At 50.9% G+C, this 24,801-nt stretch overlaps 1 protein-coding gene and 1 long non-coding RNA gene across 11 annotated transcripts in view; one reads left to right on the forward strand and one right to left on the reverse strand.

Annotated features, from left to right (window-relative positions):
* The window catches only part of SPTBN4 (spectrin beta, non-erythrocytic 4), a 70,576-nt gene that overhangs the window by 38,650 nt on the left and 7,125 nt on the right, over positions 1-24,801 (reverse strand). For 8 of the 10 annotated variants that reach the window (XM_032324364.1, XM_032324363.1, XM_032324362.1 and 5 more), the window contains 13 exons: positions 17,164-17,315; positions 15,880-16,053; positions 14,016-14,107; positions 12,967-13,047; positions 11,714-11,829; positions 9,793-9,905; positions 9,510-9,697; positions 9,318-9,435; positions 8,891-9,049; positions 8,000-8,302; positions 7,594-7,744; positions 4,480-5,428; positions 3,134-3,271 (listed from right to left, as the gene is read on the reverse strand). In XM_032324364.1, the coding sequence (XP_032180255.1) occupies positions 3,134-3,271; positions 4,480-5,428; positions 7,594-7,744; positions 8,000-8,302; positions 8,891-9,049; positions 9,318-9,435; positions 9,510-9,697; positions 9,793-9,905; positions 11,714-11,829; positions 12,967-13,047; positions 14,016-14,107; positions 15,880-16,053; positions 17,164-17,315 (2,734 nt within the window). Of the gene's footprint in view, positions 1-3,133; positions 3,272-4,479; positions 5,429-7,593; positions 7,745-7,999; positions 8,303-8,890; positions 9,050-9,317; positions 9,436-9,509; positions 9,698-9,792; positions 9,906-11,713; positions 11,876-12,966; positions 13,614-14,015; positions 14,108-15,879; positions 16,054-17,163; positions 17,316-24,801 lie in introns of those variants that run through there. The other 2 variants (XM_032324369.1, XM_032324370.1) reach the window with 2 other exon arrangements.
* LOC116579262 lies at positions 19,805-21,457 on the forward strand. Its single transcript, XR_004281197.1, has 3 exons — positions 19,805-19,835; positions 19,966-20,137; positions 21,345-21,457. It is a non-coding gene; the product is annotated as an uncharacterized LOC116579262 (long non-coding RNA).

The following is a 24,801-nucleotide window of genomic DNA, read 5'->3' on the forward strand; positions in this document are numbered from 1 at the left end:
ACTTGCTTAGAGCAGCAGTTCTCAAAATGTAATCCGAGCTAGGTCAAACCCATCTTTATAATAGTGCTAAGATGCTATTTGTCTTTTCTCTCCTATTCTGTCCCCAGAGTCCAGTGTAATTCTCAGAGGTAGCATGGCCAAGAATGAACGCAGGAGCACACCCCAGAGCTCAGCTGCCTTCTCAACCAGAGAGCAAAGAGATCTGCAAAAATGCAACACAAAGCCACTCTTCTCACTATATTTTTTGTGTTGAAAAGTAGTTATTTTTCATTTAAAAAAAAAACACCAAAAACATTAGTGACATGAACATCCTGGGTTTATGATTGTGATTTTATTTTTTTATTTCTATTTTTTTTCAGGAAGGCATATATGTATTAAATCTTATCTAGCCAGGTATATGATTATGATTTTTTAAAAAGATTTTATTTGACAGAGAGCGACAGCGAGAGAGGAAACACAGCAGGGGGAATGGGAAAGGGAGAAGCAGGCTTCCCAATGAGCAGGGAGCCCAATGCCAAACTTGATCCCAGGACCCTGAGATCATGACCTGAGCTGAAGGCAGATGCTTAACCACTGAGCCACCCAGAAACCCCTTGATTGTGATTTTAAAATGACTTAATAGGGCGCCTAGGTGGCTCAGTGGGTTAAAATGACTTAATAGTTTTACATTTCTCAGTATCAGTTTACAACATAGTAAATATTGATAGATACAACCCACAAAAACAAGCTCTTTGGGGTTCCTAACAGTTTTTAAGAGGGATGTTGAGCCCAGAGTGTAAGACGTGCTGGCTTACAACATCAGATACGATACTGGGTCTGGCAAATAGAAACTGAGCATGTCCCATGATCCAGGGGCTGAGGATCAAACCACGGAAAGGCAAACGTATTCTATAGCAAAATAAGTTAATGGGGGAAAAATTATGTATTGCTCTGTGCCCTCGGGCAAGTGATGATACTTTTCTGGTTCTCAGTTTCCCTTCATAAGCTGTGTGTGGTCCAAGCTGGACTGCCTGGAATCAAAGCTGAACTGTCTGCCCTTTGGTAAGTAATACTCCCTGTGCCTCAGTTTCCCTATCAGTAAAACGAATGCGATCATAGCACAGCACCTACCTCAAGGGTGTTGTGAGAGTCCAATGAGTTATGATTTATGAAGTGGGTCAAACAGAACTTGTGTGCTACTATTATTGATTGGGGACAATTTGGGGGAGCATATCAAACTCTTTTCTGCCTCAGCTGTGCTCCCTGCCTGGAATGCTCTGTACCCTCCAGTCCCTTCCTGTGTGTGGCTGGCTCCTTCTCATCCCCTTTGAGGGCCCTGCTCAAAATGTCATGGCTGACCACAAGATCTAAAATCACCTCCAGGCCCCTGGTTATGTTTTATCAGGTCACAAGACTTCTCTAAGGATCTTGTTCATTTATTAGTTTATTTGTTCACTGTCTCTCTGTACCCTCTAGAATGGACATACCACAGGGCAGAGATTAGGACTCTGAAATCAGAAGAACCCAAGTTCAGGAGCGCCTGGGTGGTTCAGATGGTTAAGCGTGTGACTCTTGATTTTGGCTCACTCAGGTCATGGTGTCAGGGTGATGGATTGAGCCCCGCACTGGGCTCTGTGCTGGGGATGGAGCCTGCTTAAGATTCTCTCTCTCCCTTCACCCTGTCTCGTGCTCTCTCTCTCTTAAAAGAAAGAAAAGAGGGGCACCTAGGTGGCTCAGTAAGCCTCTGCCTTTGGCTCGGGTCATGATCTCTGGGTCCTGGGATGAGCCCCGCATCGGGCTCTCTGCTCAGGAGGGAGCCTCTTTCCCCCTCTCTCTCTGCCTGCCTCTCTGCCTACTTGTGATCTTTTGTCAGTCAAATAAATAAATTAAATATTTTTAAAAAAAGAAAAAAAAGGGATGCCTGGGTGGCTCAGTTGGTTGGGCCACTGCCTTCAGCTCAGGTCATGATCCCATCGTCCTAAGATCGAGTCCCCAATCGGGATCCTCGCTCAGCAGGGAGCCTGCTTCTCTGTCTCTGCCTGCCACTCTGCCCGCTTGTGTGTGCGCGCTCATGCGTGCGCGCTCTCTCTCTCTTTCTGACAAATAAATAAATATAAAATCTTAAAAAAAGAAAAAAAAGAAGGACCCAAGTTCAAGTTCCGCTTTGGCCAGATTGACCATGTGACCTTGGGCAAATCATTTCCTTCTGATCCACAGTTTCCTCATCTGGAAAATGGGCATAATGTCCATTTCAGTGAGTGTTTAATGATATGTGGCTAAAGCACTTGGTCTATACCTTTACTATGCAGCAAATCGTTATTGTTATTATCATTTAAGGCCCTGATGCTTTGATATTGCCAAGGGTAGAGAGGTTTTAAAATCCCTGGTTACTGGAATGTTATAGCACAGTAGTTAAAAATAGTCTTTGGAGTCAGACAAATTCAATTTCACATCCCGGCTTGAGCCTGTAATTTGCTGTGTGACCTCAGGCCAGTGTCTTCACATCTCTGAGCCCCTGCTTACCCCTCTCTAACATGGGGCAATTTGTGCCCCATAGGGTTGCTGAGAAGACTCAGTATAAGTGCTCAAGACCCCAGCTCCAGATTCAGACAGAACTGTCATCGTACGTTGTTGAGCAGCAGTTCTCAAAATGCATCACAGGTTTGACTCCTACTTATCGGATTGAGTAATCAAGTTACGGATTTCACCTCCCTGGATCGGTGTCTTCATCTAAGAACCCTACCCACATTGGAAGAACAGTTGGTAGTGTTCTAGAGAGAAAGATACTACTTTGTTACCATTTTTAAAGAGTTCTGAATTCTGGAAACTTTACTATGGAAATTGGGATATTGGAAGGTAAAACCAGGCACACGAAGTGCTTAGAAATCCTGGCAGAGAGTAGATCCTCAGTGAGTCGTTTCTACACAAGTAAACTAATAACCCACTAAAATATATTATATCCTCATTTTATCACATCATCACTAACACCGGGTATTACCAGGTTCCCGCAAGATTTTCCTGATTTCCTAGGTAGTCATTACCACATCAGGGAGTCGAAATTGCACATTCTTGATTTCTGACAGTTGAGTAAATGAGGAAAGGAATGATGGAAAGAACAGGTAAGGACTGATGTGAGACCCCAGGCCCCGCCTACCTGCTGTTAAGGTGGTCCTGGCAGGAGCGCACCTCATCTGAACTGGGGTGGCCTCCTTCCACCAGCTCCTGGACTGTGTGGTTCACATCCAGGACACGGCCCATCAGACTGTTCATCTCCTGGTCCAGACTCTCAAATCTGTAGGAGGAAGATGGTCCTTCTCAGGTAGGCCTGGACCCTGGGGACCTTCCCACCTCTTGGCCTCCTCCTGCATTTCCTTCTAACTCTTAGCTAACTCCCTTAGCTTTCTTTCCCACCTTGCCTGGGCCATCCTATCCAACCGCACAGTGTCAGTTCTCATGACCCTGGCCTCATGACCCACACATCTCTCTCTGTAGCCTTTGGAACATGTCTGCAACCTCAAAGCTGCCGGACTCCTCCACAGGGCTCCTCCCAGCCACTGTGACTCAAACCAGCATCAGTATCTTCCCCCAGATTTGGTTTTCCTCTGGGTCCCCATCTCAGTGGCAGCCCCACCATCCCCTAGGCCACAGCTCTGGGTCCTGTTTCCGACAACAGCCCTCCCCAGACTCTTCACCCCCATGGCCTCTCCACTTGGCCTCCTAGCCTGGTTCAGTCCTGTCCCCTCCCACCCGGGGCCCCACCTGAGGCCCCTTTCTGGGCTCCCAGCCACCATTCTCAACTGCTCCAACACACCCACTACGTGGCACCCAGGGAGATCTTTTTAAAGCTGAGCATAGCCTTCCCCCTTTTAAAACAGTGCCCAAAACTGTGGCTTGGGTAATTGCGGGCACAGTAAGCGTAGGGACCAGGCCTATGTGTCAGCGATGGCCAGCACAAGACCTAGAACACAGTGACAGCTCAGTAAGTATCAAGGGAACGAATGAATGGATGAATAAAAGGGATCTACCACTAATTTCTCATTTACTAAGTCAGCCACAGAGGAGTCAGTAACTCACATATCACGTATCAAGGGGTGGCTAAGTGCTATGAAAAAACATCAAGCAGGGTAATGATGGAAGAGAAGGTGACAGGGTTGGAGCTACTTCATGAGCTAGGGAGGTGACAACTATGCAGGAACTGTGGCAGTCCCAGGGGAGGGGTGAGGCTGGGGTGTCTCCTGAGAAGCTTCAGTTAACTCCCGCCAGGTGAATATAAGCCTCATAATAATAGCAAACGCCCCGGAAATGCTCCCTGCACCCTAGCATTTGCGAAGTATCCTACAAGAACTCATTACACGTCACCCGTGAGGTGGGTACTACCATCATTCCCCTTCCCCTGGAACCCCCAGCAGAGCGGAAGTGGAAACTGCTGAACCAAGGAAGGCGAGACCGTGAACTGAGGAAGGGGCCCTCTCTCACAAAGTCCCACGAGGGCGTGCTCACCGGTGCTGCACCACCTCGACGTCGTCGAGCGAATCGGGCACGCGCATGGCCAGCAGCCATTGCTCCTTCTCCCCGATCCACAGCTCGCACGCGTGCACTTCGCCAAACATGCGGTAGACGGCCAGGGCGTCCCGCAGCCACTGGCGCCGCAGCGCGGCCACCTCCGTCACCTCGGCGAACAACTGCTCCGCCTCCACCACGCGCACCTGCAGTGCCACCACCAGCGGCCCGGCGCCACTGGCGCCCCCCAGGGTCGCCAACTGACGCCGCAGGCCGCCTACAGGCCCGCGATGCGCCTCCACTTCCCCAGTGAGCGCGCGGTGCTGACGGGCCAGGCGGCGGCTGGACGCCTCGTCGTGGCCGAAGTCGCCCGCGGCTGCGAGGCGGTAGGCGTCACGAAGCCAGTCCAGGAGCCCGTCAAGGTCAGCGCCGAACTGGTGCAGTGCCCGCGCCTCCTGCAGCCGCCGCTCGCGCCGCGCCGCCGCCTCTTCCAGCCGCTGCCAGCGCCGCCGGGCGCTCGCCGCGCGCTCTGCCAGGCCCGCCAGATGCACCGTTTCTGCGCCCGGGCCCACCGTGCCGCCGGCAGCAGCCAGCTCCTCGCCGCGCCGCAGGGCCTGCTGCAGCAGCGCCCGCCGCCCGCCCAGCTCGCCCTGCAGAATCTTGTGCTGCGCCAGGAGGCGCGCGGTGCTGGACAGGTCGTGCGCGCCCCCCGCCGTGCCCCCCGTGCCCGCTGCGCCACCACCGCCGCCACCGCCAGCCGCCTCGAGGAGGCGCTCCTTGTCGCGGGCCCAGCTCTCCGCCTCCTCCAGCTCCTGCAACAGCGCCCACAGGCTCCGCGAGGCCTCCAGCTCTGCGCGCCGTCGCGCCGCCTGGTCCCGCAGCTCTGCCAGACAGCCATGCACGTGGTTCACGCGGTTGCAGATGACCTGCGGGTCGCAGGGCTGGTAGCCTGGGCCGGGGGAAGGTGAGGATCCCCGATTACGCACGGGCCAGGGGGCGCCCTAGAGCCAGGTGCAGGCCTCCTGCCCTGTCCGGGACACGCTGTCTGGAGCAGGCACCTTCTCCGATTCCCCAAGGCTTCTCTGCTTCCCCCATCCCAGACCTGACCCCTCTGCCTGTGCCCACCCCGCACCCCCATCCTGGCATTGACCCCTGTGGCCTATCATTGCCTGTATTTTACCCTCACAGGACTGGGAGTCCCACCAGGGCAGGGCCCGGGGCTGTCTCCGTCACAGTGTCCCCACCATTGCCCAGCACCGGGTGGAGCCCAGAGCAGTACCTAATTAAAACAGTGACTTATTACTGATTGAATGATGGGTGGAAACTTAGATTCAGAGAATCCTAGAATCTGTATGTTTTAGGGTGAATTGTATTTCCTTCAGGACTGAACCAAATGAGACATCTCTATTCTTTTTATTTTTATTTTAAGTAATCCCTACACCCAACATGGGGCTCGAACTTACAACCTGGAGATCAAGAGTTGCATGCTCGACCCTCTGAGCCAGCCAGGCAACTGGAAACGTCTCCATTCTTAAGCCATTTTCTGGGTTCCCCCTCTCATCCTCTGTTGCCTTATCTTTTAACTCCAGGGGTGATCTGAATTCCCTTTTTTCTCCAAATAGTTTGCCTTCCTCCCAGACCTCTGGTTTGTGATGAGAGGATTGTGAAATTAACTTAGTGGCTCATAGCCAGCATTTCTTTAATGGAACAGAATAGAACGGATAGAAAATATCAGGATGTCACACACAGGACAAGGTGAAGCATTGTTTAATAAAATCTTTGTGCCTGTGTGTGCATGCGTGTGTGTGAACTCTGGGTCAGGAGGTAAACGTATTTCTTACTGGGTCAAAACACCGTAAGAGACACTGCCCTAGATGGACTGCGCCATTTCTGGAATTCTGGACATTCACTGAAATTGACCTGAATACCAAGGCATCCAACTGAGTAATCAACAGCAACAGGCATCTGTGTATCCTGACCTGACTCTGGCCCTGGCCCAGTGTCGCTTCAACCTCACAGCCTCTGGGGCAAGTATCCTTACTAGCCCCATCTTATAGATGAAGAAACTGAGCTTTGGGGAGGGAGGCCACTTGCCCAGGATCAGCTAAGAAGTAGCAGATTGGGAGGCCAAATCTCTGGACCACATATCAGGCAGTGCAGCCTCCCATCACCATGACAACACCCCCCACCCAACACACACACACACCAGCCTCTTTGCTGTTTGTGTGGTGCCTGCTACCAGGCGCCAATATCTCACAAGGAGAAGACAGAGGGAGCCTCCTGGGGTAAACATCCATAAGGAGGAGTGTCTCCTGCTGGGTCTCCTCAGTTGCTAGGATATAAACACGGGGCTGAATGATCCCAGATTTATATCACAAGGGGGAGAGACGGCCCAACAGTGACACAAACATAGACACTACAGTGAGAGAGATGGAGTCTTAAAAGCATCATTGGACAGTCCCTGGATCCAGCCATGCCTGAAGCCAAACTTGCCCCTCTGGACATTTTAGTGACTCTCCTTTTTGCCTTAAGAGAACTGACATTTCTGGGGCACCTGGGTGGCTCAGTGGGTTAAGTCTCTGCCTTCGGCTCAGTTCATGACCTCAGGGTCCTGGGATCGAGCCCTGCATCAGGCTCTCTGCTCGGTGGGGAGCCTGCTTCCCCTCCTCTCTCCCTGCCTGCCACTCTGCCTACTTGTGATCTGTCAAATAAATAAATAAAATCTTTAAAAAAAAAAAAGAGAGAGAGAGAGAGAGAGAACTGATATTTCTGTCACTTCCTGCCAAACAGGTCCTGACTATGTATTACCTTACACAGTCTTTTTATGGTATTCACTGACCTGTGGCTGTGAAGGGCTTAGCACAAAATAAGTGCTCGATAAGAATGTACCTATTACTGCAGAATCTCAAAGCAGGAAAAAGTCATGTGGTCTAACCTCCACTCCATTCAATAGTTTCCCCCATGATATCCCCAATGGAGTGTGATCCTATTTTGTGCTTGGATGCCTTCAAAGACAGGGAGCTCACTCCTTCCTACTGTCTCTTAGGAGTCATTCTGTTTCTACAGGCACCAGCCCTGACAGTCTCCAACCCCACCCCCAGGGCCCAAACTCACCCTGCAGCTGAGAGAAGCGCAGGGCAGCAGCGTTGAGCGCCTCTACCCGCTCGCTCTGGGCCGCGATGTCCCCCTCTAGCAGTCCATGCTTCTGCAATAGGTCCTCGGCCTCCACCAGGTGCTGCCCGCATTCGCGGGACAGCAGCTGAGCCTACCAGAGGGGGCAGCACTGAGTACATGCTTGGCATCCGCGACAGGCCAGTCCCACCCCTGCACTGCCCCGTCACTCTTCTACTCCTCCAACCCATCTCTTGAACTCTGATCTCCGTCTCAGTCTCCCTGCCCCTGTCAGCATCTCTCTCTCTCTCCGACCCTCTCCAGCTCCCTGACAACTCTTGCAGTGACTACGGCCCTCCTTCGCCCTCCCGGCCCGCCACGCCCACCCTCGGCCTCTGGGCCTGCCCACCTGCATCTCCTCCATCCAGTCCACCATGTACACCATCTCCTGGAAGACCTTCTGCAGGGCCAGGTTCTGCTCGAGCCGTGTCCGCCGGGCCCCCACCAGCCCGGTCAACAGGGCCCACTGACGCAGGACGCTGTCACGCTGGGCCGCCACGCGCCGGGCGTCGTGGTAGCCTTCGGCCGCCAGGGCCTGGGCCAGCTCGGCCACGCCCTGCACCCGTTCCTCGTAGGCCGCAATGTCGGCCTCGATGGCCTCGTGCTTCTTCATGGCGGCCTCCACCGCCGGCAGCTCATACCCGAAGTTGTCCTGGGGCGGGGCAGGGCAGACACTTACCCATGTTGCCCCAGCCATCCACCTGTTACCCTGCCCCTACCCTCAGCATCCCCAGTTACCCTGGAGACCAGCCCCATCTTCCTCTGTTCCCCTGGAGACCAGCCCCACACGTCTCCATTACATTTCTAGCCTGAAACTCGTCACCCAGGAAACAGTCCCCATCCTACCATTGCCCTAGAGACTAGGGACCAGGCCTACTGTATCCTGTTACTTAGGAGACTGATTCTATCCTCCCGAGTTACCCTGGACACCAGACACAACCTCTTCTGTCACTAAGAGTCTAATTAAATACTCTCCTTATTTCTGAAGAGACTAATTCTGTCCTCTTTAGTTACCCTGGAGACCAACCTAACTCTCCTGTTACCTTGGAGATCAGGCCCACTCCCCTCCCCCACTGCTCACTTAGGAGACCAGTTCTCCCTTCCCATCCTCATTTGCCACCTAGGAGAATAATCCAACACTTCTCTGTTGCTTTGGAGATCGAGTCTCCTTCTCTGGTCCCAGGTTCACCAGCCCTGCTCTCCCTCCTTCTCCCCCAGAACCAAGCCCTCCATGCAGTACCTGGGAGACCAGGCGCTGGTTCTCATTCAGCCAGCTCTCCCTCATAGCGACCTTGTGGTCAAACCTCTGAGCCAGTAGTTCCAGCTTCTCCTGCCTGATCAGCTCAGCCCGCAGAGCAGCCTCCCGTTCATGCTCTGCCTTCTCCAGCTGGCCCCATGCCTAGGGAGACAGGAGGAAGCAGTCAGACCCCAACAACACCCCACATTTTAATGGCCCTGGATTCTCTGTCTGAGGTGACTCAAAGCAGCACCTTTGTGTAAACTGGAAAAAAAAAAATTGCTCCTTGATGACACTTCCCTGATGGAAAATTGTCAGGATGAATATCCAGTCCGTGGTGTCTACAATGTAGATGGCTTGCCTTGAGCAGTGCACAACCTACACACCCGCACAGAGCAACCCTGCCTCTCCCCGACATTCTCAGCCTCACCTTGTCGATATCCCAGATGCCACAGCCCTCCCGAGGCACAAAGAGGCGACGATTACAGGCACGCAGTTTGCTCTGGATGCTGAAGAGCAGCACCTCCAGGTTCCCCTTCTCCTGAAACCTGAAGGGGCTGGAGCTCAGGAACCCCACCTCCACACTGCCACTTGCCACCCTCCCTCCTGAGTTGGGCCTCACTTGACTGGCTTCTCCAGGGTGCAGTAGGCCGTAAAAGCCTGAAGCTGCTGCTGCACCCCACTCAGTGAGTTGGCAAACTTCTGGTTGCTGATGAGGCCGACTGTGCGGTGGATCCAGGCCAGGAGCTCGGCTGCCAGCTCCTCATAGCGCTCAATGATCTTCCCCACCTCCAACACCTGGTCCAGGACCTGACCCAGCAAAGGAAGCTGGGGTCAGCCTCATCCCAGATACGCCTCCAGGTGGTTCCCAAGCTCCCACCCACCCCATCCCTCGGCTCCCAAACCTTCCCGATCCTCTTCCCCTCCACAGCCAAGGCCTTCATCTTGGAGAAATAGTGGTAGAAAGAGACCACATAGGTGATGATGGACTTCTCATCGGGAGCCTCCATGTTCACATCTAGGGGTTAAAAGAGAGTGGGGGAGCATGATCGTGAGCATTCTGACATGGATCGGGCAGGGAGGGGGAACCCACTCTTATTAACTGTGTGACCAAGATAACTAACCTCTCTGTTTCTTAATTTTAATTTTCATAATTTATGTATCTGCCAAATGGGGATCTACTTCATGGGATTAAACAATATCTGACACATGCAAGCCACCACAGAGAAACGATCCATAATCATTTTACACCATTCTGCCTTCTGCCTCAGGGCCTTTGCACATGCTGTTTTCACTAGGTAGAACAATGTCCCCTCTTTGTGTGCCTAGCTCCCTTTCATCCTCCAGGTCTCAACTCAACTTACATTTCTTCAGATAAGCCTCCCTGTTCAGCATGTGTAGAGTTGGTTATCCCTGTTAGTCTTCCTCATGGCATCTTATCACTGCCTCCTAGATGTTATAATTTGCATTTAAATATTCATTCATGTGATCACGTCCTTAGCTTGACTTTAAGCACCAGGAGGACAAAGGCTACGCCTTTTTTTTTTTAAGATGTATTTATTTTTCTGAGAGGGAGAGGGAGAGCACATGTGCAAGTGAATGCGAGTGAGGGGAGGGGCAGAGGGAGAGGGAGAGAGAATCCTCAAGAAAACTCCCCACTGATCTCAGAGCACTAGGTGGGCCCTGATCCCATGACCCTGAGATCATGACCTGAGCTGAAATCAAGAGTTGGACACTCAACTGACTGAGCCACCCAGGTGTCCCTATGGCTGTCTTTTTTCACCATTGTCTCAGCCATGCCCAGCACAGAGTAGGAACTCCATAAATATTTATGAAGTATATAAGTGATGTATGAGATCAGAGGTCAAGGACATGGGCTTTGTAGGCAGTATGTGCTTAAATCCTTATTCAACCACTTCCTCACGTGTGTCCTCAGGAAACAGACCTCACTTCTCTGAGCCTCAGTTTCCCCAGTGTAACAGGAAGGATAATCACAGTGCCTGCCACCTGGGAGCACCATAAGTATTAGAAAGACTAGCCTGGCACAGAGGAGAAACTTCCTGAATTCCGATTGTCATTTCGATTTGCCCACTGAATGCACAATATTACACTTGGCCTTTACTCTTCACCAACTCCTGAAACCGAGAGCCACCAAACACCTTCTTTGTGCCAGGCCCTGAGCACAGAATCCGCTATCACAAGTCCCATTTGCCGGTTTGCTGTGTGACCCTGGGCAAGGGACTCCACCTCTCTGAGCCTTCATTTCCATCCCTTTAAAAACAGGATGGATAAGTTCTATCCAACCAGGTCAGTGTGAGGATAAAGGGGAGAAGTTTCCATTAAATTCCTGGCCCTGGGCTTGGCACAGAGGAGATGCTCAGAGAAGGGGAAGAGCTGTTACTCCAGAGATTGGGGGACTGGTGTTGGCATGATCATGGATGAGGAGCAAGGCTGAAGTCAGGGGATGGGGATCATGTTGGGGGCAGGCTTTGCACTGGGACTGGAACTGGAGTGGAGTCAGGGAGGGAGCGGGGGTTGGGCTTGAGGGGAGCTGACTCAGGAGGGGCTTGGGAAGGGGAGGGGGCTCAGCTGGAGACAGGAAGGGGGATGAGGCTGAAGTTGGAGATGGAGATGCCAAAGGAAGGGACAGGAGGATGGGGAGGAGGAGGGATTGGAGATGAGGAAGGGGAGAGGGTGGGAGGGAGCTGGGACTTGGAAGGCCTTGGGTTCCTACGGTGTTGCAGCAGGATGGAGTGCAGTTTGGGATGGCACTGGGGTCGGGAGTCCCCCCAAGAGGAAGTCTAGCTGGGGCCGTGCAGGGCTCACCCTCAGGGTCCAGCAGACGCGTCAGCCCCAGGTGCTGCTCAGCTGTGCGGAAGGCTCTCTGCAGGTTGTAGTTGGCATTGGACTTGGTGAGTTTGCTGAAGTCCACGAGATCCGGCCTGGGCAGGGGCACAGAGCGGGCAGGCAGCAGGCAGACTCCAGGGCCAGTGGGCAAGGGGGTAGAAAGACGTCCTTGTCTGAGCCCCACCCACAGCGAGGAGCAGGAGGGGCGCCCCCTGGGCCCAGGGAAAGCTGTGTGCGCTGGTGTGTGTCTGTGCATTTATCTGAGGCTGTGAGAACAGCATGAGGGCATGTGCGCGACGGCATTCGCAAGGCTTACGTGACTACTTGGGTGTGTTTCTAAACAGTAGCACATAGCAGTTCGAAGTGTGAGGTCTACAGTCGGTCTACTGGGCCCAAACCCCAGCTCAGCCACTTCCTGGCTATCATGCTGGGTAAGCTATTTTGTCTCTCTGTGCCTCAGTTCTCTCCTCTATAAGATGGGGATAATACTAGTATCTGCTTTATGGGCTCACTAAATATTAAGTGACTTATTGGAAAGAACTGAGAACAATGATGGGTACACAGGAAATGCTCAGTAAATGTTGCCATCGGGTAGAGCTGGTGGGTTTCTGGCTGTGGAGGTGGGGCTGGGTTTCCCCATGTATATGAGTGTGTATGTGTAACAGGCAAGGCTTGAGAGTGAACACGTGCCTACAGCAGAAAAAGCTGGGGTTCCACTTCCACCACACCAGAGCAAGTCCTTCCCGGGCTCTGGGCCTCAGTTTCACTAATCTGTATGATCACGATGTGGTGCAGTTTGTCTGGATGCCAACCCCTGGGGGGGGGGGTGTGTGAAAGGTGGGTGAAAGGCAGAAGGAGGGCTCTGGGGCTCATCTAGAGGAAGGACTTGCTGAGAAGGGGGCCCCCACGCACACACCAGAGAGGACAGCCCCTGGGGAAGTGAGCTCTCCACCCTGGGGGCATCGAAGCAGCAGGCGCAAGCCGTGTATGCACACGAGTGTGAGTGTGTATACACATCTGTGTGAGGGCACGTGTGTTTCCGCGTGTACACAGAGTACATGGCCTGGACTAAGTTGGGAAGATAGGGGGTGTGTGCTTTGTACAAGTGTGAAGGGCGTGTGTGTGAAGGGGTGGGTCCTCAAGTCTACGTGGGTCATCTACATGCACACGTATGTGGGCTTGTACCCACAGGACGCAGGGTAGGGGGCAGGGCAGGGCGGTCTGGGCAGTACCTGTGCCGGTGAATGAGAGCATTGAAGGCCAAGCCATCCCGCCAGCTGGTGGTGAAATTCTGGATGTTAACCTCAGGGTAACTGGCAGCATGGAAGGGAGAGACAGAGGCAGAGAGGGAGACAGTCAGGAGGAAAAAAAGGGAGGGAGAAAGAGAGACAGAGATGGATGGATGGGTGGGTGGATAGACGATAGATAGATCGAACGATTAATCCATCAATCCATTGAGGCAGGGAGATGGAAAGACAGAGAGAGGGAGAGAAAACAAGATATAGACAGAGATGGGAAAAGAAAGGAGAGAGGGGAGGAGGCAGGAGGAGTGAGAGAAGCGGGAGGGAGAAGAACAAGGAAAAGCAGACAAAGAGGTAAACACAAGACACCAGGAAAGACAGCACTACAAGAGAGCCTGCCAGACCCAGAAGGCTGAACATCAGAGAAAGCCCAGTCTCCGTCCATACCGGCCTCCCCTTCCTCCCAGGGGCAGCTCTCTAGAGGGCGCCCAAGTTCCAGGCCACACCCCTCCCACAGGACAGAGCACTGAGCATCCTGGGGACCTCCCAACAGAGCCTGCACAGTTCCCTTCTCAGCCCCAGCAAAGGTCCCCAGAAGCTGGAACTTCTTCCTGGAGCTGCCCGAGCCCCAGGGTGGACCCTCTTAGGCTGAAGGGTGGTTGCTTTCAGGGTCGGGGGGGGGGTGGCCACAGCTCAGGAACAGGGCTGGGGTGTCCAAACAGGTGCACATGAGGCCTCTGGAGGTGGGGGGGAGGAGACGACGGAGGGGAGCAAGCTGGGGGCAGTCCACTACTCTCCAACATTGCTCTCTGGGGAGCCCGAGTTCTAAATTTGAACCAGGACTTCCAGATTGTTACATGGGTTTATTGTCAAGGTCAGAAGAGTGGACATATTTATCCAGCAGTTCATTAACTTCAGATGCAACTTTTGACACTGAGGACTTGGGCTGCCCCCTTGAATTCCTGTCCCATAACGAACCCTCCAGATTAGCTTAGGGCCCTGTCTACCTGGTGGGGGCGCCAGGTGGGGAGTGTGCTTACCCAGCTGTCTTCATCTGACACCACAGGAGCAAGGCGTCCTTGGCTGAGCGGGTCTCTCTGTTGTCCTCAGTCTCGATTTTGATTACTTGAATCTGTGAGGATACAAAACATGGCTGCTGGGACCAGGAGGGCATGAGCCTGGGAGACACCGGCAGATCCCGTTTTGGGGGGTGGGGGGGTGGCCAGTTACAGAAGAGATGGGAGAGGGAGCTTCAGGCTGGGGCTGGGGGTTCAGGAGTGTGAGAGTGGGACCTGGGTGAGCTGGGACATCTACAGCTAGGGGAGGCGGTTGTGGATTAGGGTGTCAGTTTCAGGGATGCCTCCAAACTTTGGCATCTGGCTCACTTTCTGATCCAAGGCACCATCATTTCTGGGCCTGGGCTAGCGCAGTCACCTCCATGCTGGTGTCTCTGCTCCCCCACCCACAATCTGTTCTCACGGCAGAGAGGGACCCTGTGAGCCCCCAGATCAGATCACATGCCTCCCTCCCATCCTCGAGACCCTCAGTGGGTCTCACTCATGGCAAAAGTAAACTTCCCCTTATTATGTCTCTGCCCTCATCTTCAACAGCCTACTCTGCTCTGTCTTAGAGACCTGCTGTTCTTTCTATTAAATCACCAGTGTCCTTCCATCACAGGGCCTTTGCACTGCCTGTTCCTTCCCTCAGGGGCCCACATAGCTCCACCCCAACTTGAGGTCTTGATTCATTGGTCACCTCTCAGTGAGGTTTTCACCAACCACTTGATTTTTTTTTTAAAAGATCTTATTTATTTGTCAGAGAGAGAGCACAAGCAGGGGGAGAAGCAGGCAAAGAGAGAAGCAGGCTCCCCACTTAGGAAGGAGCCCTATATGGGACTTGATCCCAGGACCCTGGAATCATGACCAGAGCCGAAGGCAGATTCTTAAGCGACTGAGCCACCCTGGCATCCTTATATCTATTTTCTTGTTAAAACTCTCTAATTTCTCCCCATCTCAAACAATAAAATCAAATCCGCTAATCTCAGATCACCTAGGCCCTGTCAACCCTTCTGACCTCATCTTCCTGGTTCCCCCTTGCCTCCCATTCTCTAGCCACAGTGGCACTCCTAGATCTCTGGCATTCCAGCTCCTTCCCAACTTAGTCAGGGCCTTTGCAAATGCTGTGCCTCTGGCCTGGAATGCTTTCTTCCTTCATTTTCATGTCATGTAAGCCATCAGCTTCCCAGAGAGCCCTTCTCTGACCATTAAGTCTAAAATCTCAGCATCATCAACCTGATGTTTTGTATTTCTTTTACTGCTTTATCATAATCTTTTCTGCATAACTCTTACCTAAAGCTGATCCTGTTCTCATCTATCTCTTGTTCTATGTATTTAAGGGTTTCTTTACTGTCTGTCTCCCCCACCACAATGTAAGCTCCATAGAGGCAGAAAATTTGTTGGTTAAAAAAAAGGAGAAGAAAAGAAATTTGTCGGTTTTGTTTCTGAACTAAAGCAAAACTGCCTGGATTTTAATTCCAGCTCCACTCCCCAGCTGTGTGACCTTGGACATATTACTTCACCTCTCTGGGCTTCACTTTCCTTATGGTAAAACACAATAAATGGTACCTAATTTATGGGGTTGTTGGGCTTTTAAATGCCAAGTGCTTAGAACAGTGCCTGGAACAGAGTAAAAAAATATGTAAATGATCATAGTGATGGTGGTGATAATGATATTATTTTTATCATAATGTTCACCCCCTCCCCACCACGGGAATTAGGGTTCCTGGCCCATATTGGAAAAATTTTTAGAATGAATAAGTGAGTAAGCAGGGGGAGTAAATGGGGGACGCCCTCCCTAAGGCCACACGGTGGGGAGCAGACCAGGCCGGGGTCACTTGGGGATCACCTGGAAGCGCAGGATGATGGTCAGACTAGCCCCAAGGTCAGCCGGTGGTTTCCCATCCACAATGTCATGCGACCCCACGTTTTCCAGGTGCACGCGCTGCTCCTTCAGAAACTGCAGCGCCTTGTCCACGTTTTCCAGAGAGTGGATCCTCATGCGACCGCGCGTGGGTCTTGGCTAGGGTGGCAGGGGCGTTGGGGGGCGGCCTGGCCAAGAACACTGGGCCCTCGGCCTCACCCCTTCCAAAGAGGCCAGCCCCCATAGCCACGCCCCCTGGGTGCCCAAGCTCAGGCCACGCCCCCGCAGTCTTTTTGAGGACCAGGGACCCCATCCTTTTAAAAGAAGCCCTGCCCCTTCCCGTAGCCAGACTCTTTCTTTTCTTTTCTTTTCTTTTCTTTTGGCCAGACCCTTTCTTAAGAGCCCGTTCCCTTCTTGGCTCGTTCTAATTCCTGTTTCCATCCATTTAACTGAAGCTCCGCCTCCGACCTGATAGCCACACCTCTTATCAAGCCAGCAACCGTATTCCCGCCCCTCCCCATGGAGGGCTGCACCAGGCCACCTTGGTGTGGCCACTGGATCCTTGGTCACACACACCCCCCCCAGCCTCCCTCTCTCAGGTCCTTGCCAAGAGCCACGCCTATTTCCCCTACGTCTCTCCTTGTTTACAGCTCTAACATTTTCAGTGGCCTTTGCTTCTATTCTCTAGCCATGCCATTTAGGATTTCTGAGCTCCTTTACTAAATCTCTAGTTCCGTCAGAATCCCGCCGTTTGCGATGAAGCCTCATCCACGCCCAGAAATACAACGGCAACCGATACCACAAGCCAAACTCACACCAGAGTTCTGTCTGGTGCCCCAGATTTCCATGACCTAGGCCACCCCTTCCGATAACAACCGCACCCTCACTCTTCGACCCCTGCTACAGGTCCTGCCCCTATTTTATAGCCCTCGGTCTCGCTACGGCGCTACGCAGGCCAGCCCCCTCTAATAAAGCCCCTCCCTTCTCCGATAGCCCCACCCCTTCCAACAGAGCTCCTCCCCACCCCATGCCCAGAGGCCCGCAGGAACCACCGCCTTCACCTTACACCGAATCCCCACTTCCGTTCCCAGCCACGCCCCCAGGCTCACTCAAGCCCTCTGGGCCATAGCCCCCACCCACCTGAGTACGGAGGGCCGCAAACGCGCCAGGGTTTCTTGGACGTTCCAGGTATCCATTAGCCCGACCCTGTGATAACCCAGCCCCTATCCCAGGGTCGCGGCCTTCCCCCAGGCCCTCAGGTCCCCTCACCAGCTGCTCCCCGGACAGCACTTCCAAGAGCCGCGTGAGCACAAAGCCGTCGCGGAGGTCTGCGTAGAGGTCCACGATGTGGCAGCCGACTCGGGCGAGGTGCGAGTTCACCCACTTGGTGAAGGTCTTCTCCTGCACGGCCTCGCGCTCATCTGAAAGACGGGCTCTGAGGAGTTCCCGCCATCCCCATTACCTCCCCCTTTTGCAGCTTCCCCCAGCCCTCCCCTCGGGCCCCAAACGCTGTTTTGGCCCAGCTTGCAACAATCAGGGCTTTGCACAAACCCTTCGCTGCCCACCTAGAGACAGGTCCTTTAAAGCTTTACTGAGATACCACTTCCCGCAAGAAGCCTTCCGGGATTCTCATCCAGTTGGCCCTGTTCATTTTGTCAATCAATAATTGAGGACCTACTATGTTCTAGGCTCTGAATACAAACAGGCCTTCCCTCCCAGAGCTCAGTTTACGGGGGGCACAGATACTACACTAGGGAGCTATGGAAAGTTAAGGAGGGGGTGGGGCAGAATAAGAGTTGTGTTTCAGTTGTGTTTTAGTTGTGCGGTGGAGAGTGGGGAGGGTAGGTCAGAGAGCTCAAGAATGGCAGCTCAGGGGGGAGACTGGGGAAGCAATTCTGGAGAGAGAGGACAAGTGGAGAGGGCAGAAGCTGGGAATGGGAGAAGGGGACATACTGAAGAGTTAGTCACAGATGAAAAAAAATAAGACTTGGCACTGGCCAGGTGTGGGGGATGAAGAGGAAGGAATACGCTAGTAAGAATGCACCCTGAGGACAGGAACCATGTCACACACACACCCGAACCCCCACCCTGTGGTAGTTGGACTGCCAGCTGGACCCCGAGTTTCCCACATCTCTAGGGTGCAGAGTAGGCAAGTGACTGCCAACAGGAGGGGGTGGAGGAATTTGTGCAGCTGATCAACTGCTGCCTCACTGACAAAGACATTGGTTGGGAACCTCTCCTACTACCTTTTTTTTTTAAGTAGGCTCCACCAAGGGGCGCCTGGGTTGCTCAGCTGGTTAGGTAGGCTCCTCGACCAAGCCAACACCGGGCTCGAACTCACTACCCTTAGACAAAACCTGATCTGAGATCAAGTGTGAGACCACTCAGCCAGCTGAGCCACCCAAGTGCCCATCCTTTTTTTTTAACAACAGCTTTAGTGTGAACTATAATTCCCATTCTATAAAATTCACCCTTTCAAAGCGTAAATTCCAGTGATTTTTTAGTATTTTCACAGGGCTGTGCAGCCCACATCACCATCTAATATCAGAACATTTTCATCCCTCCAAGAAAAAACCCTGTGCCTAGGAGCAGTCGCTCCCCATTCCCCCTTCTCCCAGCCCTAGGAAACTATTAATCTATTTTCTGTCTCTATGGATTTACCTATTCTGGGTATTTCATATCAATGGAATCATACAATATATGACCTTTTCAGTGTCTGGCTTCTTTTGTTTAGTGTCCTGTTCTCAAGGTTCTCAAGGTTCGTCCGTGTTGTGGCATGTGTCAGTACTTTATTTCTTTTTGACGGCTAAATAATAGCCATTCCGCGGACAGCCTGCATTTTACTCATCTATTCTCCTGCGGATGAACATTGGGGCTGCTTCCACTTTGTGGCAATTATGAATAATGCGGCTATGAACATTGGGTACCTACGGCTTTGTGTGGACACATGTTTTCAGTTATCTTGAGCATATACCTGGGAGTGAAATACTTGGGCTCTATGTTAACTCTATGGTTGACCTTTAAAAACAAATAATTATTTACTTATGAGAGAGAGAGCACCCACAGCGGGGAGGGCAGAGGGAGAGAGAGAGACAGAATACCAAGTAGGTTCCCTGCTCAACGCAGAGCCAATGAGGGGGAAGGGGGGGCTCAATCTTAGGACCCTGAGATCATGCCCTGAGCTGAAATCGAGAGTCAGATGCTCAACTGACCAAGCCACCCAGGCACCTCTAGGATTAACCTTTTGAAGAACTGCCAGACTGTTTTCCAAAGTGGCTGCACCATTTTCCATTCCCACCAGCAATGGACAAGGGTCCCAGTGTCCCACATCCTCACCACTCCTTGCTATTTCCTATCTGATCATGGCCATTAGAGTGGTATGAACCAGTCTCTTAATGTGGTTCTGATTTGCATTTCCCTGGTGACTAATGACGGTAAACCTCTTCTCATGTGTTTATTGGCCCATTTGTGTATCTTCCTTAGAGAGATCTATGCAAATCCTTTGCCCATTTTTAAATTGGGTGAATCTTTTTATTTATTTTTTATTTTTAAATTTTATTTATTTATTTGACAGAGAGAGCACACACGAACAGGGGAGCAGCAGGCATGGGGGAAAAGGAGAAGTTGGTTCTTTGTTGAGCAGGGAGCCTGATGCAGGACTCGATCCCGGGACCCTGGAATCATGACCTGAGCCAAAGGCAGATGCTTAACTGACTGAGTCACCCAGGAACCCCTATTTTTTATTTTTTAAAAAAGATTTTATTTATTTCCTTGAGAGAGAGAGAACAAGCCAGGGAGGGGCAGAGGGAGGGGGACAAGCAGACTGTGCTGAGCACGGAGCCTGACATGGGGCTTGACCCCATCACCCATGCAATCATGACCTGAGCTGAATGAAACCAAAAGCTGGATACTTAACAACTGAGACACCCAGGCGCCCTTCGGTGAGTCTTTTTATCATCTGTACTTTCTCTGCAACTTTGTGTGGATCTATGATTATTTCCCAGTTTAAAGTGTTACCAGATCAGGAAGCTTACTACCTGGCCTTCCATTCTCTTCCCCCAACTCCCACAGGCTTGAAAACAAGGTCCACAGGGCACAGGACAGGAGAAGGTTGACTGCTTGGACCAGAGTGTCCCCTGCCCATGAGGCTGCTCGTGTCAGAATTATCCAGGAGGGAGACATAAACCTCTATCTCCTTTAAGGCGTTGCATTGCTGGGTCTGTTGCAACGGCTCAGAGGCATGGTATGCATTTCATTACTAAATCACTTAATTATCATACTTCTAAGTTTCTATTAGTGCAGGAAGCAAGATTTGAATAGCCAGTCTATTTCCCTTTTTAACTGTTTGAAATCTGTCAATAATTTATTTTTTCAAAAAATTTACCTTTTGTAATATTTTTTGTAAAGATTTTATTTATTTATTCATTTATGAGAGAGAGAGAGAGCGCGCACAAACAAGCAAGTGGAGGGGAGGAGCAGAGGGAGAGGGCCAAGCAGACTCCCTACTGAGCACGGAACCAGACACACGGCTCTATCCCACAACCCAGAAATCATGACCTGAATTGAAATCAAGAATCTAACAACTGAGCCACCCAGGTGCCCCATGATATTACTTTTGTTATTAAGTAAACTCTATCCCCAACATGGGGCTCGAACTCATGACCCGGAGATCAAGAGTCTCATGCTGCACTAACTGAGCCAGCCAAGCACCCTTTTTGTAATATTAAATACTGCATGTGATTCTGGCAGTGAAAACGTACGGACATTGCTAGAAAGTATCCACTGGCTGTCCTGTTTTGTTTTTGTTTTTGTTTTTGTTTTTTTTTTTTTACTTTTAAACAAGATCTTGAATGTTTACTTCTCATTTGAAAGTAAATACAGAGGGGTGCCTGGGTGGCTCAGTGGGTTGGGCCTCTGCCTTTAGCTCAGGTCATGATCTAAGGGTCCTGGGATCAAGCCCCGCATCGGGCTCTCTGCTCTGTGGGGAGTCTGCTCTCCCTCTCTCTCTGCCTGCCTCTCTGCCTACTTGTGATCTCTCTCTCTGTCAAATAAATAAATGAAACCTTTAAAAAAAAAAAGTGAGTATGCAGAAACTAATAGTAAATCCATAAGAAATATCTTGTTTATTTAAATTACTTTTTTATTTTAAATTACTTGTTTATCTTGTTTATTTTAACTAATTATTGGGGGGCACCTGGGTGGCTCATTCAGTTAAGTATCTGCCTTCGGCTCAGGTCATGATCCCAGGGTCCTGGGATCGAACCCTGCATTAGGCTCCCTGCTCAGCAGAGACCGTGCTTCTCCCTCTCCCTCTGCTACTCCCCCTGCTTGTGTTCTCTCTCTCTCTGTCAAATAAATAAATAAACTCTATAAAAAAAAAAAGAAACAAAACAGTGTGGGTGGGGCGCCTGGGTGGCTCAGTCAATTAAGCTTTGGACTCTTGGTTTCAGCTCAGATCCTGGATCTCAGGAGCTGTGAGATCAGCCCTACACTAGTCTATACACTCAGCAGGGAGTCAGCTTGAAGATTCAATCCCTCTACCCCTCCCCCCAGTTGCATGTGTGCTCACTTTCTCTCAAATAAATATTTTTCTTTTTTTAAAGATTTTATTTCTTTCTTTGTTTATTTGTTTACTTATTTATTTATTTGACAGAGAAAGCACAAGCAGGGGGAGCAACAGAGAGAGAGGGAGAAGCAGGGATCCAGATACGGGACTCAATCTCAGGACCCTGGGGTCATGACTTGAGCTGAAGGCAGATGCTTAACTGGCTGAACCACCCAGGTGCCCCTAAATAAAGAAACCTTAAATTAAGGAAGAAAAAGAAAAAAGAAAAACCACAGTGGAGGAAACCAGTATGTCCCCAAGTGCCCCTTCTGACCTCAGCTGACACTGGATGTTTACTCTGCTGGTGAATGTGTTTGGCTACCATGGAGGGTATCTTCCATTTACCCCTCGGGTGCCTACCTCTACTGTTCTGCACGTGCTCTGGGCCCGGGGAGACTGCCCGTGGGGGCTGTTATGAATGGGCTCCGTAGCCCTCAAAGGCCTCAGACCCTGTGTTGGGTTTGGCTAGCAGGAGATTAGAGGAGAAGTGGGTAGCGCACCTGGGTGGCTCAGCTGGTTGAGTGTCTGACTCTTGATTTGGGCTCAGGTCATGATCTCAGGGTCCTAAGATCGAGCCCTGAGCCATGAGTTGGAGTCTGCTCTCAGCTGAGAGTCTGTTTGACATTCTCCCTCTCTCTCTACATGGTCTCTCTCGATCACGCAAGTAAAGAAATTAAATTAAAAAGAAAAAAAGAGGATAAAGGAAGGGCTGAGGAATTTATTCCCTCCCTGCTTACAACAGCATCTGGTTCCTCTCTCTAAACCCCCAAGTTGGGAGCCCTCTGCCCTCTCACCACTTCCTGCCCTGCCCCAGTCCCTGGGGTGTCCCCTGGCCTTGTAGGTTCCTATAGCCTTGGCCACACCTCTGTAGTTAGTCCCTTTGTTAAGCTCTCTGCAATTTTACCCCCTTGAGGGGTGCTTCCTGCCACGACTCTAGCTGGCATTCATGCCTTTGGGTTGTCAAGACTCCAAGCCAAATGACAACCGTCCTACCCCTGCCATTGTGTCATAGTAAGTTGTCATTTTTTTATATAACTATTTTTTAAGATTGCATTTATTTATTTGGCAGAGGGAGGAGAAGGGTTCTTGCTGAGCAGGAAGCCTGACACGGGACTCAATCCTAGGACCCTGAGATCATGCCCTGAGCTCAAGGTAGAGGCTTAACCAACTGCACCACCCAGGCGTCCCGTGAGTTGTCATTTATATGTCTTCTCTGCTGTGGTAGTCTCTAGTCAGAGGCAAAACAATTTCCTTAAAATAAGACTTCAGCGTATTCTTCTCTTTCATACACTGAGACTTTCACAGAGCTGAGGAATAACAAACTATGCTTTTACTCATTATGGGTTATGGGGAAAGCGACACTTAGCATGTCAATGATGTTTGGCTACTGGTCTGAGAAAAGTTAGGAAGCCACGAGTAGTGGTGAAATGTGCCTGCTGGTGGGAGTCACACACTGGGGCAGCCATCTTGGAAGCCCTGGGAGTCAAATGAAATTAGGGCATACCCCCATGACAGAGCAGTTCTTTCCCTGTGCTTAAGTGCTATAAACTTTTCCATGCTACTTTATAAGGAGGATGGAGGAGGATGTCCAATGCAATGCTATTTGGGGAGTAGGGGGTAGGGGCAGGTTGGCAGTTCAAGAAAGCCTCGTTGTCCATCACTGGGAAAACTGGATACAGTGAGTTCATACTATAGCCTCCATGTAGCAGTTACAAGCAGTAAAATCGATGCACACACCGCCACATGGCTGAGTCTTTCCTTTTTTAAAGATTTTTATTTTATTTTACTTGAGGGGGGGCAAAAGTGGGGAGTGGCAGAGGGAGAAGGAAGAGAGAATCCCAGGCATACTCCATGCTCAATGAGGAGCCTGTCCCAGGGTTTAATCCCAGGACCCTGAGATCATGACCCAAACTGAAATCGAGTCAGACTCTTAACCAACTAAGCCCCTCAGGTGCCCCCACATGGCTGAGTCTTAAGGCATAGTGCTGAATGGGGAAACAATGCAAAAACTGTAATCTTAGGGGCATCTGGCTGGCTCAGTGGGCAGAGCATGGGACTCTTGATCTCAGCGTTGGGAGTTCAAGCCCCATGTTGGGCCTAGAGCTTACTTAAAAACAAAAACCTGCGATCTAGAATATGCTAAAACCTTCACCAGTTAGCAATGTTTGCATGCACAAATTCATGTACATAGAACTCTCGGATTTTTAACTGTCAAACTGCAGTTCAGTAAGGAAAAGAAAGTCTTCAATAAATGGAATGGAGTCGACTGGATTTGCATGTGGCAAAAATAAGAACCTTGACTGACACTCCACACTGTACACAGTAATAAATACAGTAAATATCAGCTGGCTTATAAGTCTAAATGTGAAAGGATCAAATAAGACCTTTAGAAGAAAACATAAAAAAATATCACCAGGGGCACCTGGGTGGCTCAGTGGGTTTAGCCTCTGTCTTCGGCTCAGGTCCTGGTCTCAGGATCCTGGGATCGAGCCCCACGTCGGGCTCTCTGCTCAGCGGGGAGCCTGCTTCCTGCCCCCTGTCTGCCTACTTCTCTGCCTACTTGTGATCTCTGTCAAATAAATAAATAAAATCTTAAAAGAAAAAAAAAGTTTTCCTTAAAAAAAAAATCTCTATGACCTTGAAGTAAGCAAAGATTTCTTCAAACACTAAGTGTTAGCCACACAGTAAATAATTACTAATGATTTGATTAGACTATATTTAAATTAAGAAATACTGTTCATCGGGGAGCCTGGGTGGCTCAGTCAGTTAAGCCTCTGCCTTCTGTGTCAGGTCATGATCTCAGGGTCCTGAGATCAAGGCCCATATCATCGGGCTCCCTGCTCAGCAGAGAGCCTGGTTTCTCCTCTCCTTCTGCCCCTCCCCCTTCTCGTGCTCTCCCTCTCTCAAATAAATAAGTAAAATCTTAAAAAAAAAAAAAAAGAGAAACACTGCTCATCAAGAGGCAACCTTAAAAGAATAAAAAGACAAGCCACACAGTGGGAGAAAATATTCACAACACATCTATCTGACAAAGGACTTGTACCCAGGATATATAAGAACTCCCATAAAACAATGAGAAAAAGGCAGGAAAATTAAAATACAAATAGGCAAATGACTTGACCAGGCACTTCACAGGAAGCTATCCAAATAGTCAGTAAACATATGAAAAGTGGGGTGCCTGGGTGGCTCAGTGGGTTAAGCCTCTGCCAGGGTCCTGGGCTCTAGCCCTGTATCAGGCTCTCTGCTCAGCAAGGAGCCTGCTTCCTCCTCTTTCTCTGCCTGCCTCTCTGTCTACTTGTGAT

The sequence above is a fragment of the Mustela erminea genome, chromosome 19 (genome assembly GCF_009829155.1).
Source record: "Mustela erminea isolate mMusErm1 chromosome 19, mMusErm1.Pri, whole genome shotgun sequence".
In the NCBI taxonomy this organism is placed as follows: Eukaryota; Metazoa; Chordata; class Mammalia; order Carnivora; family Mustelidae; genus Mustela; species Mustela erminea.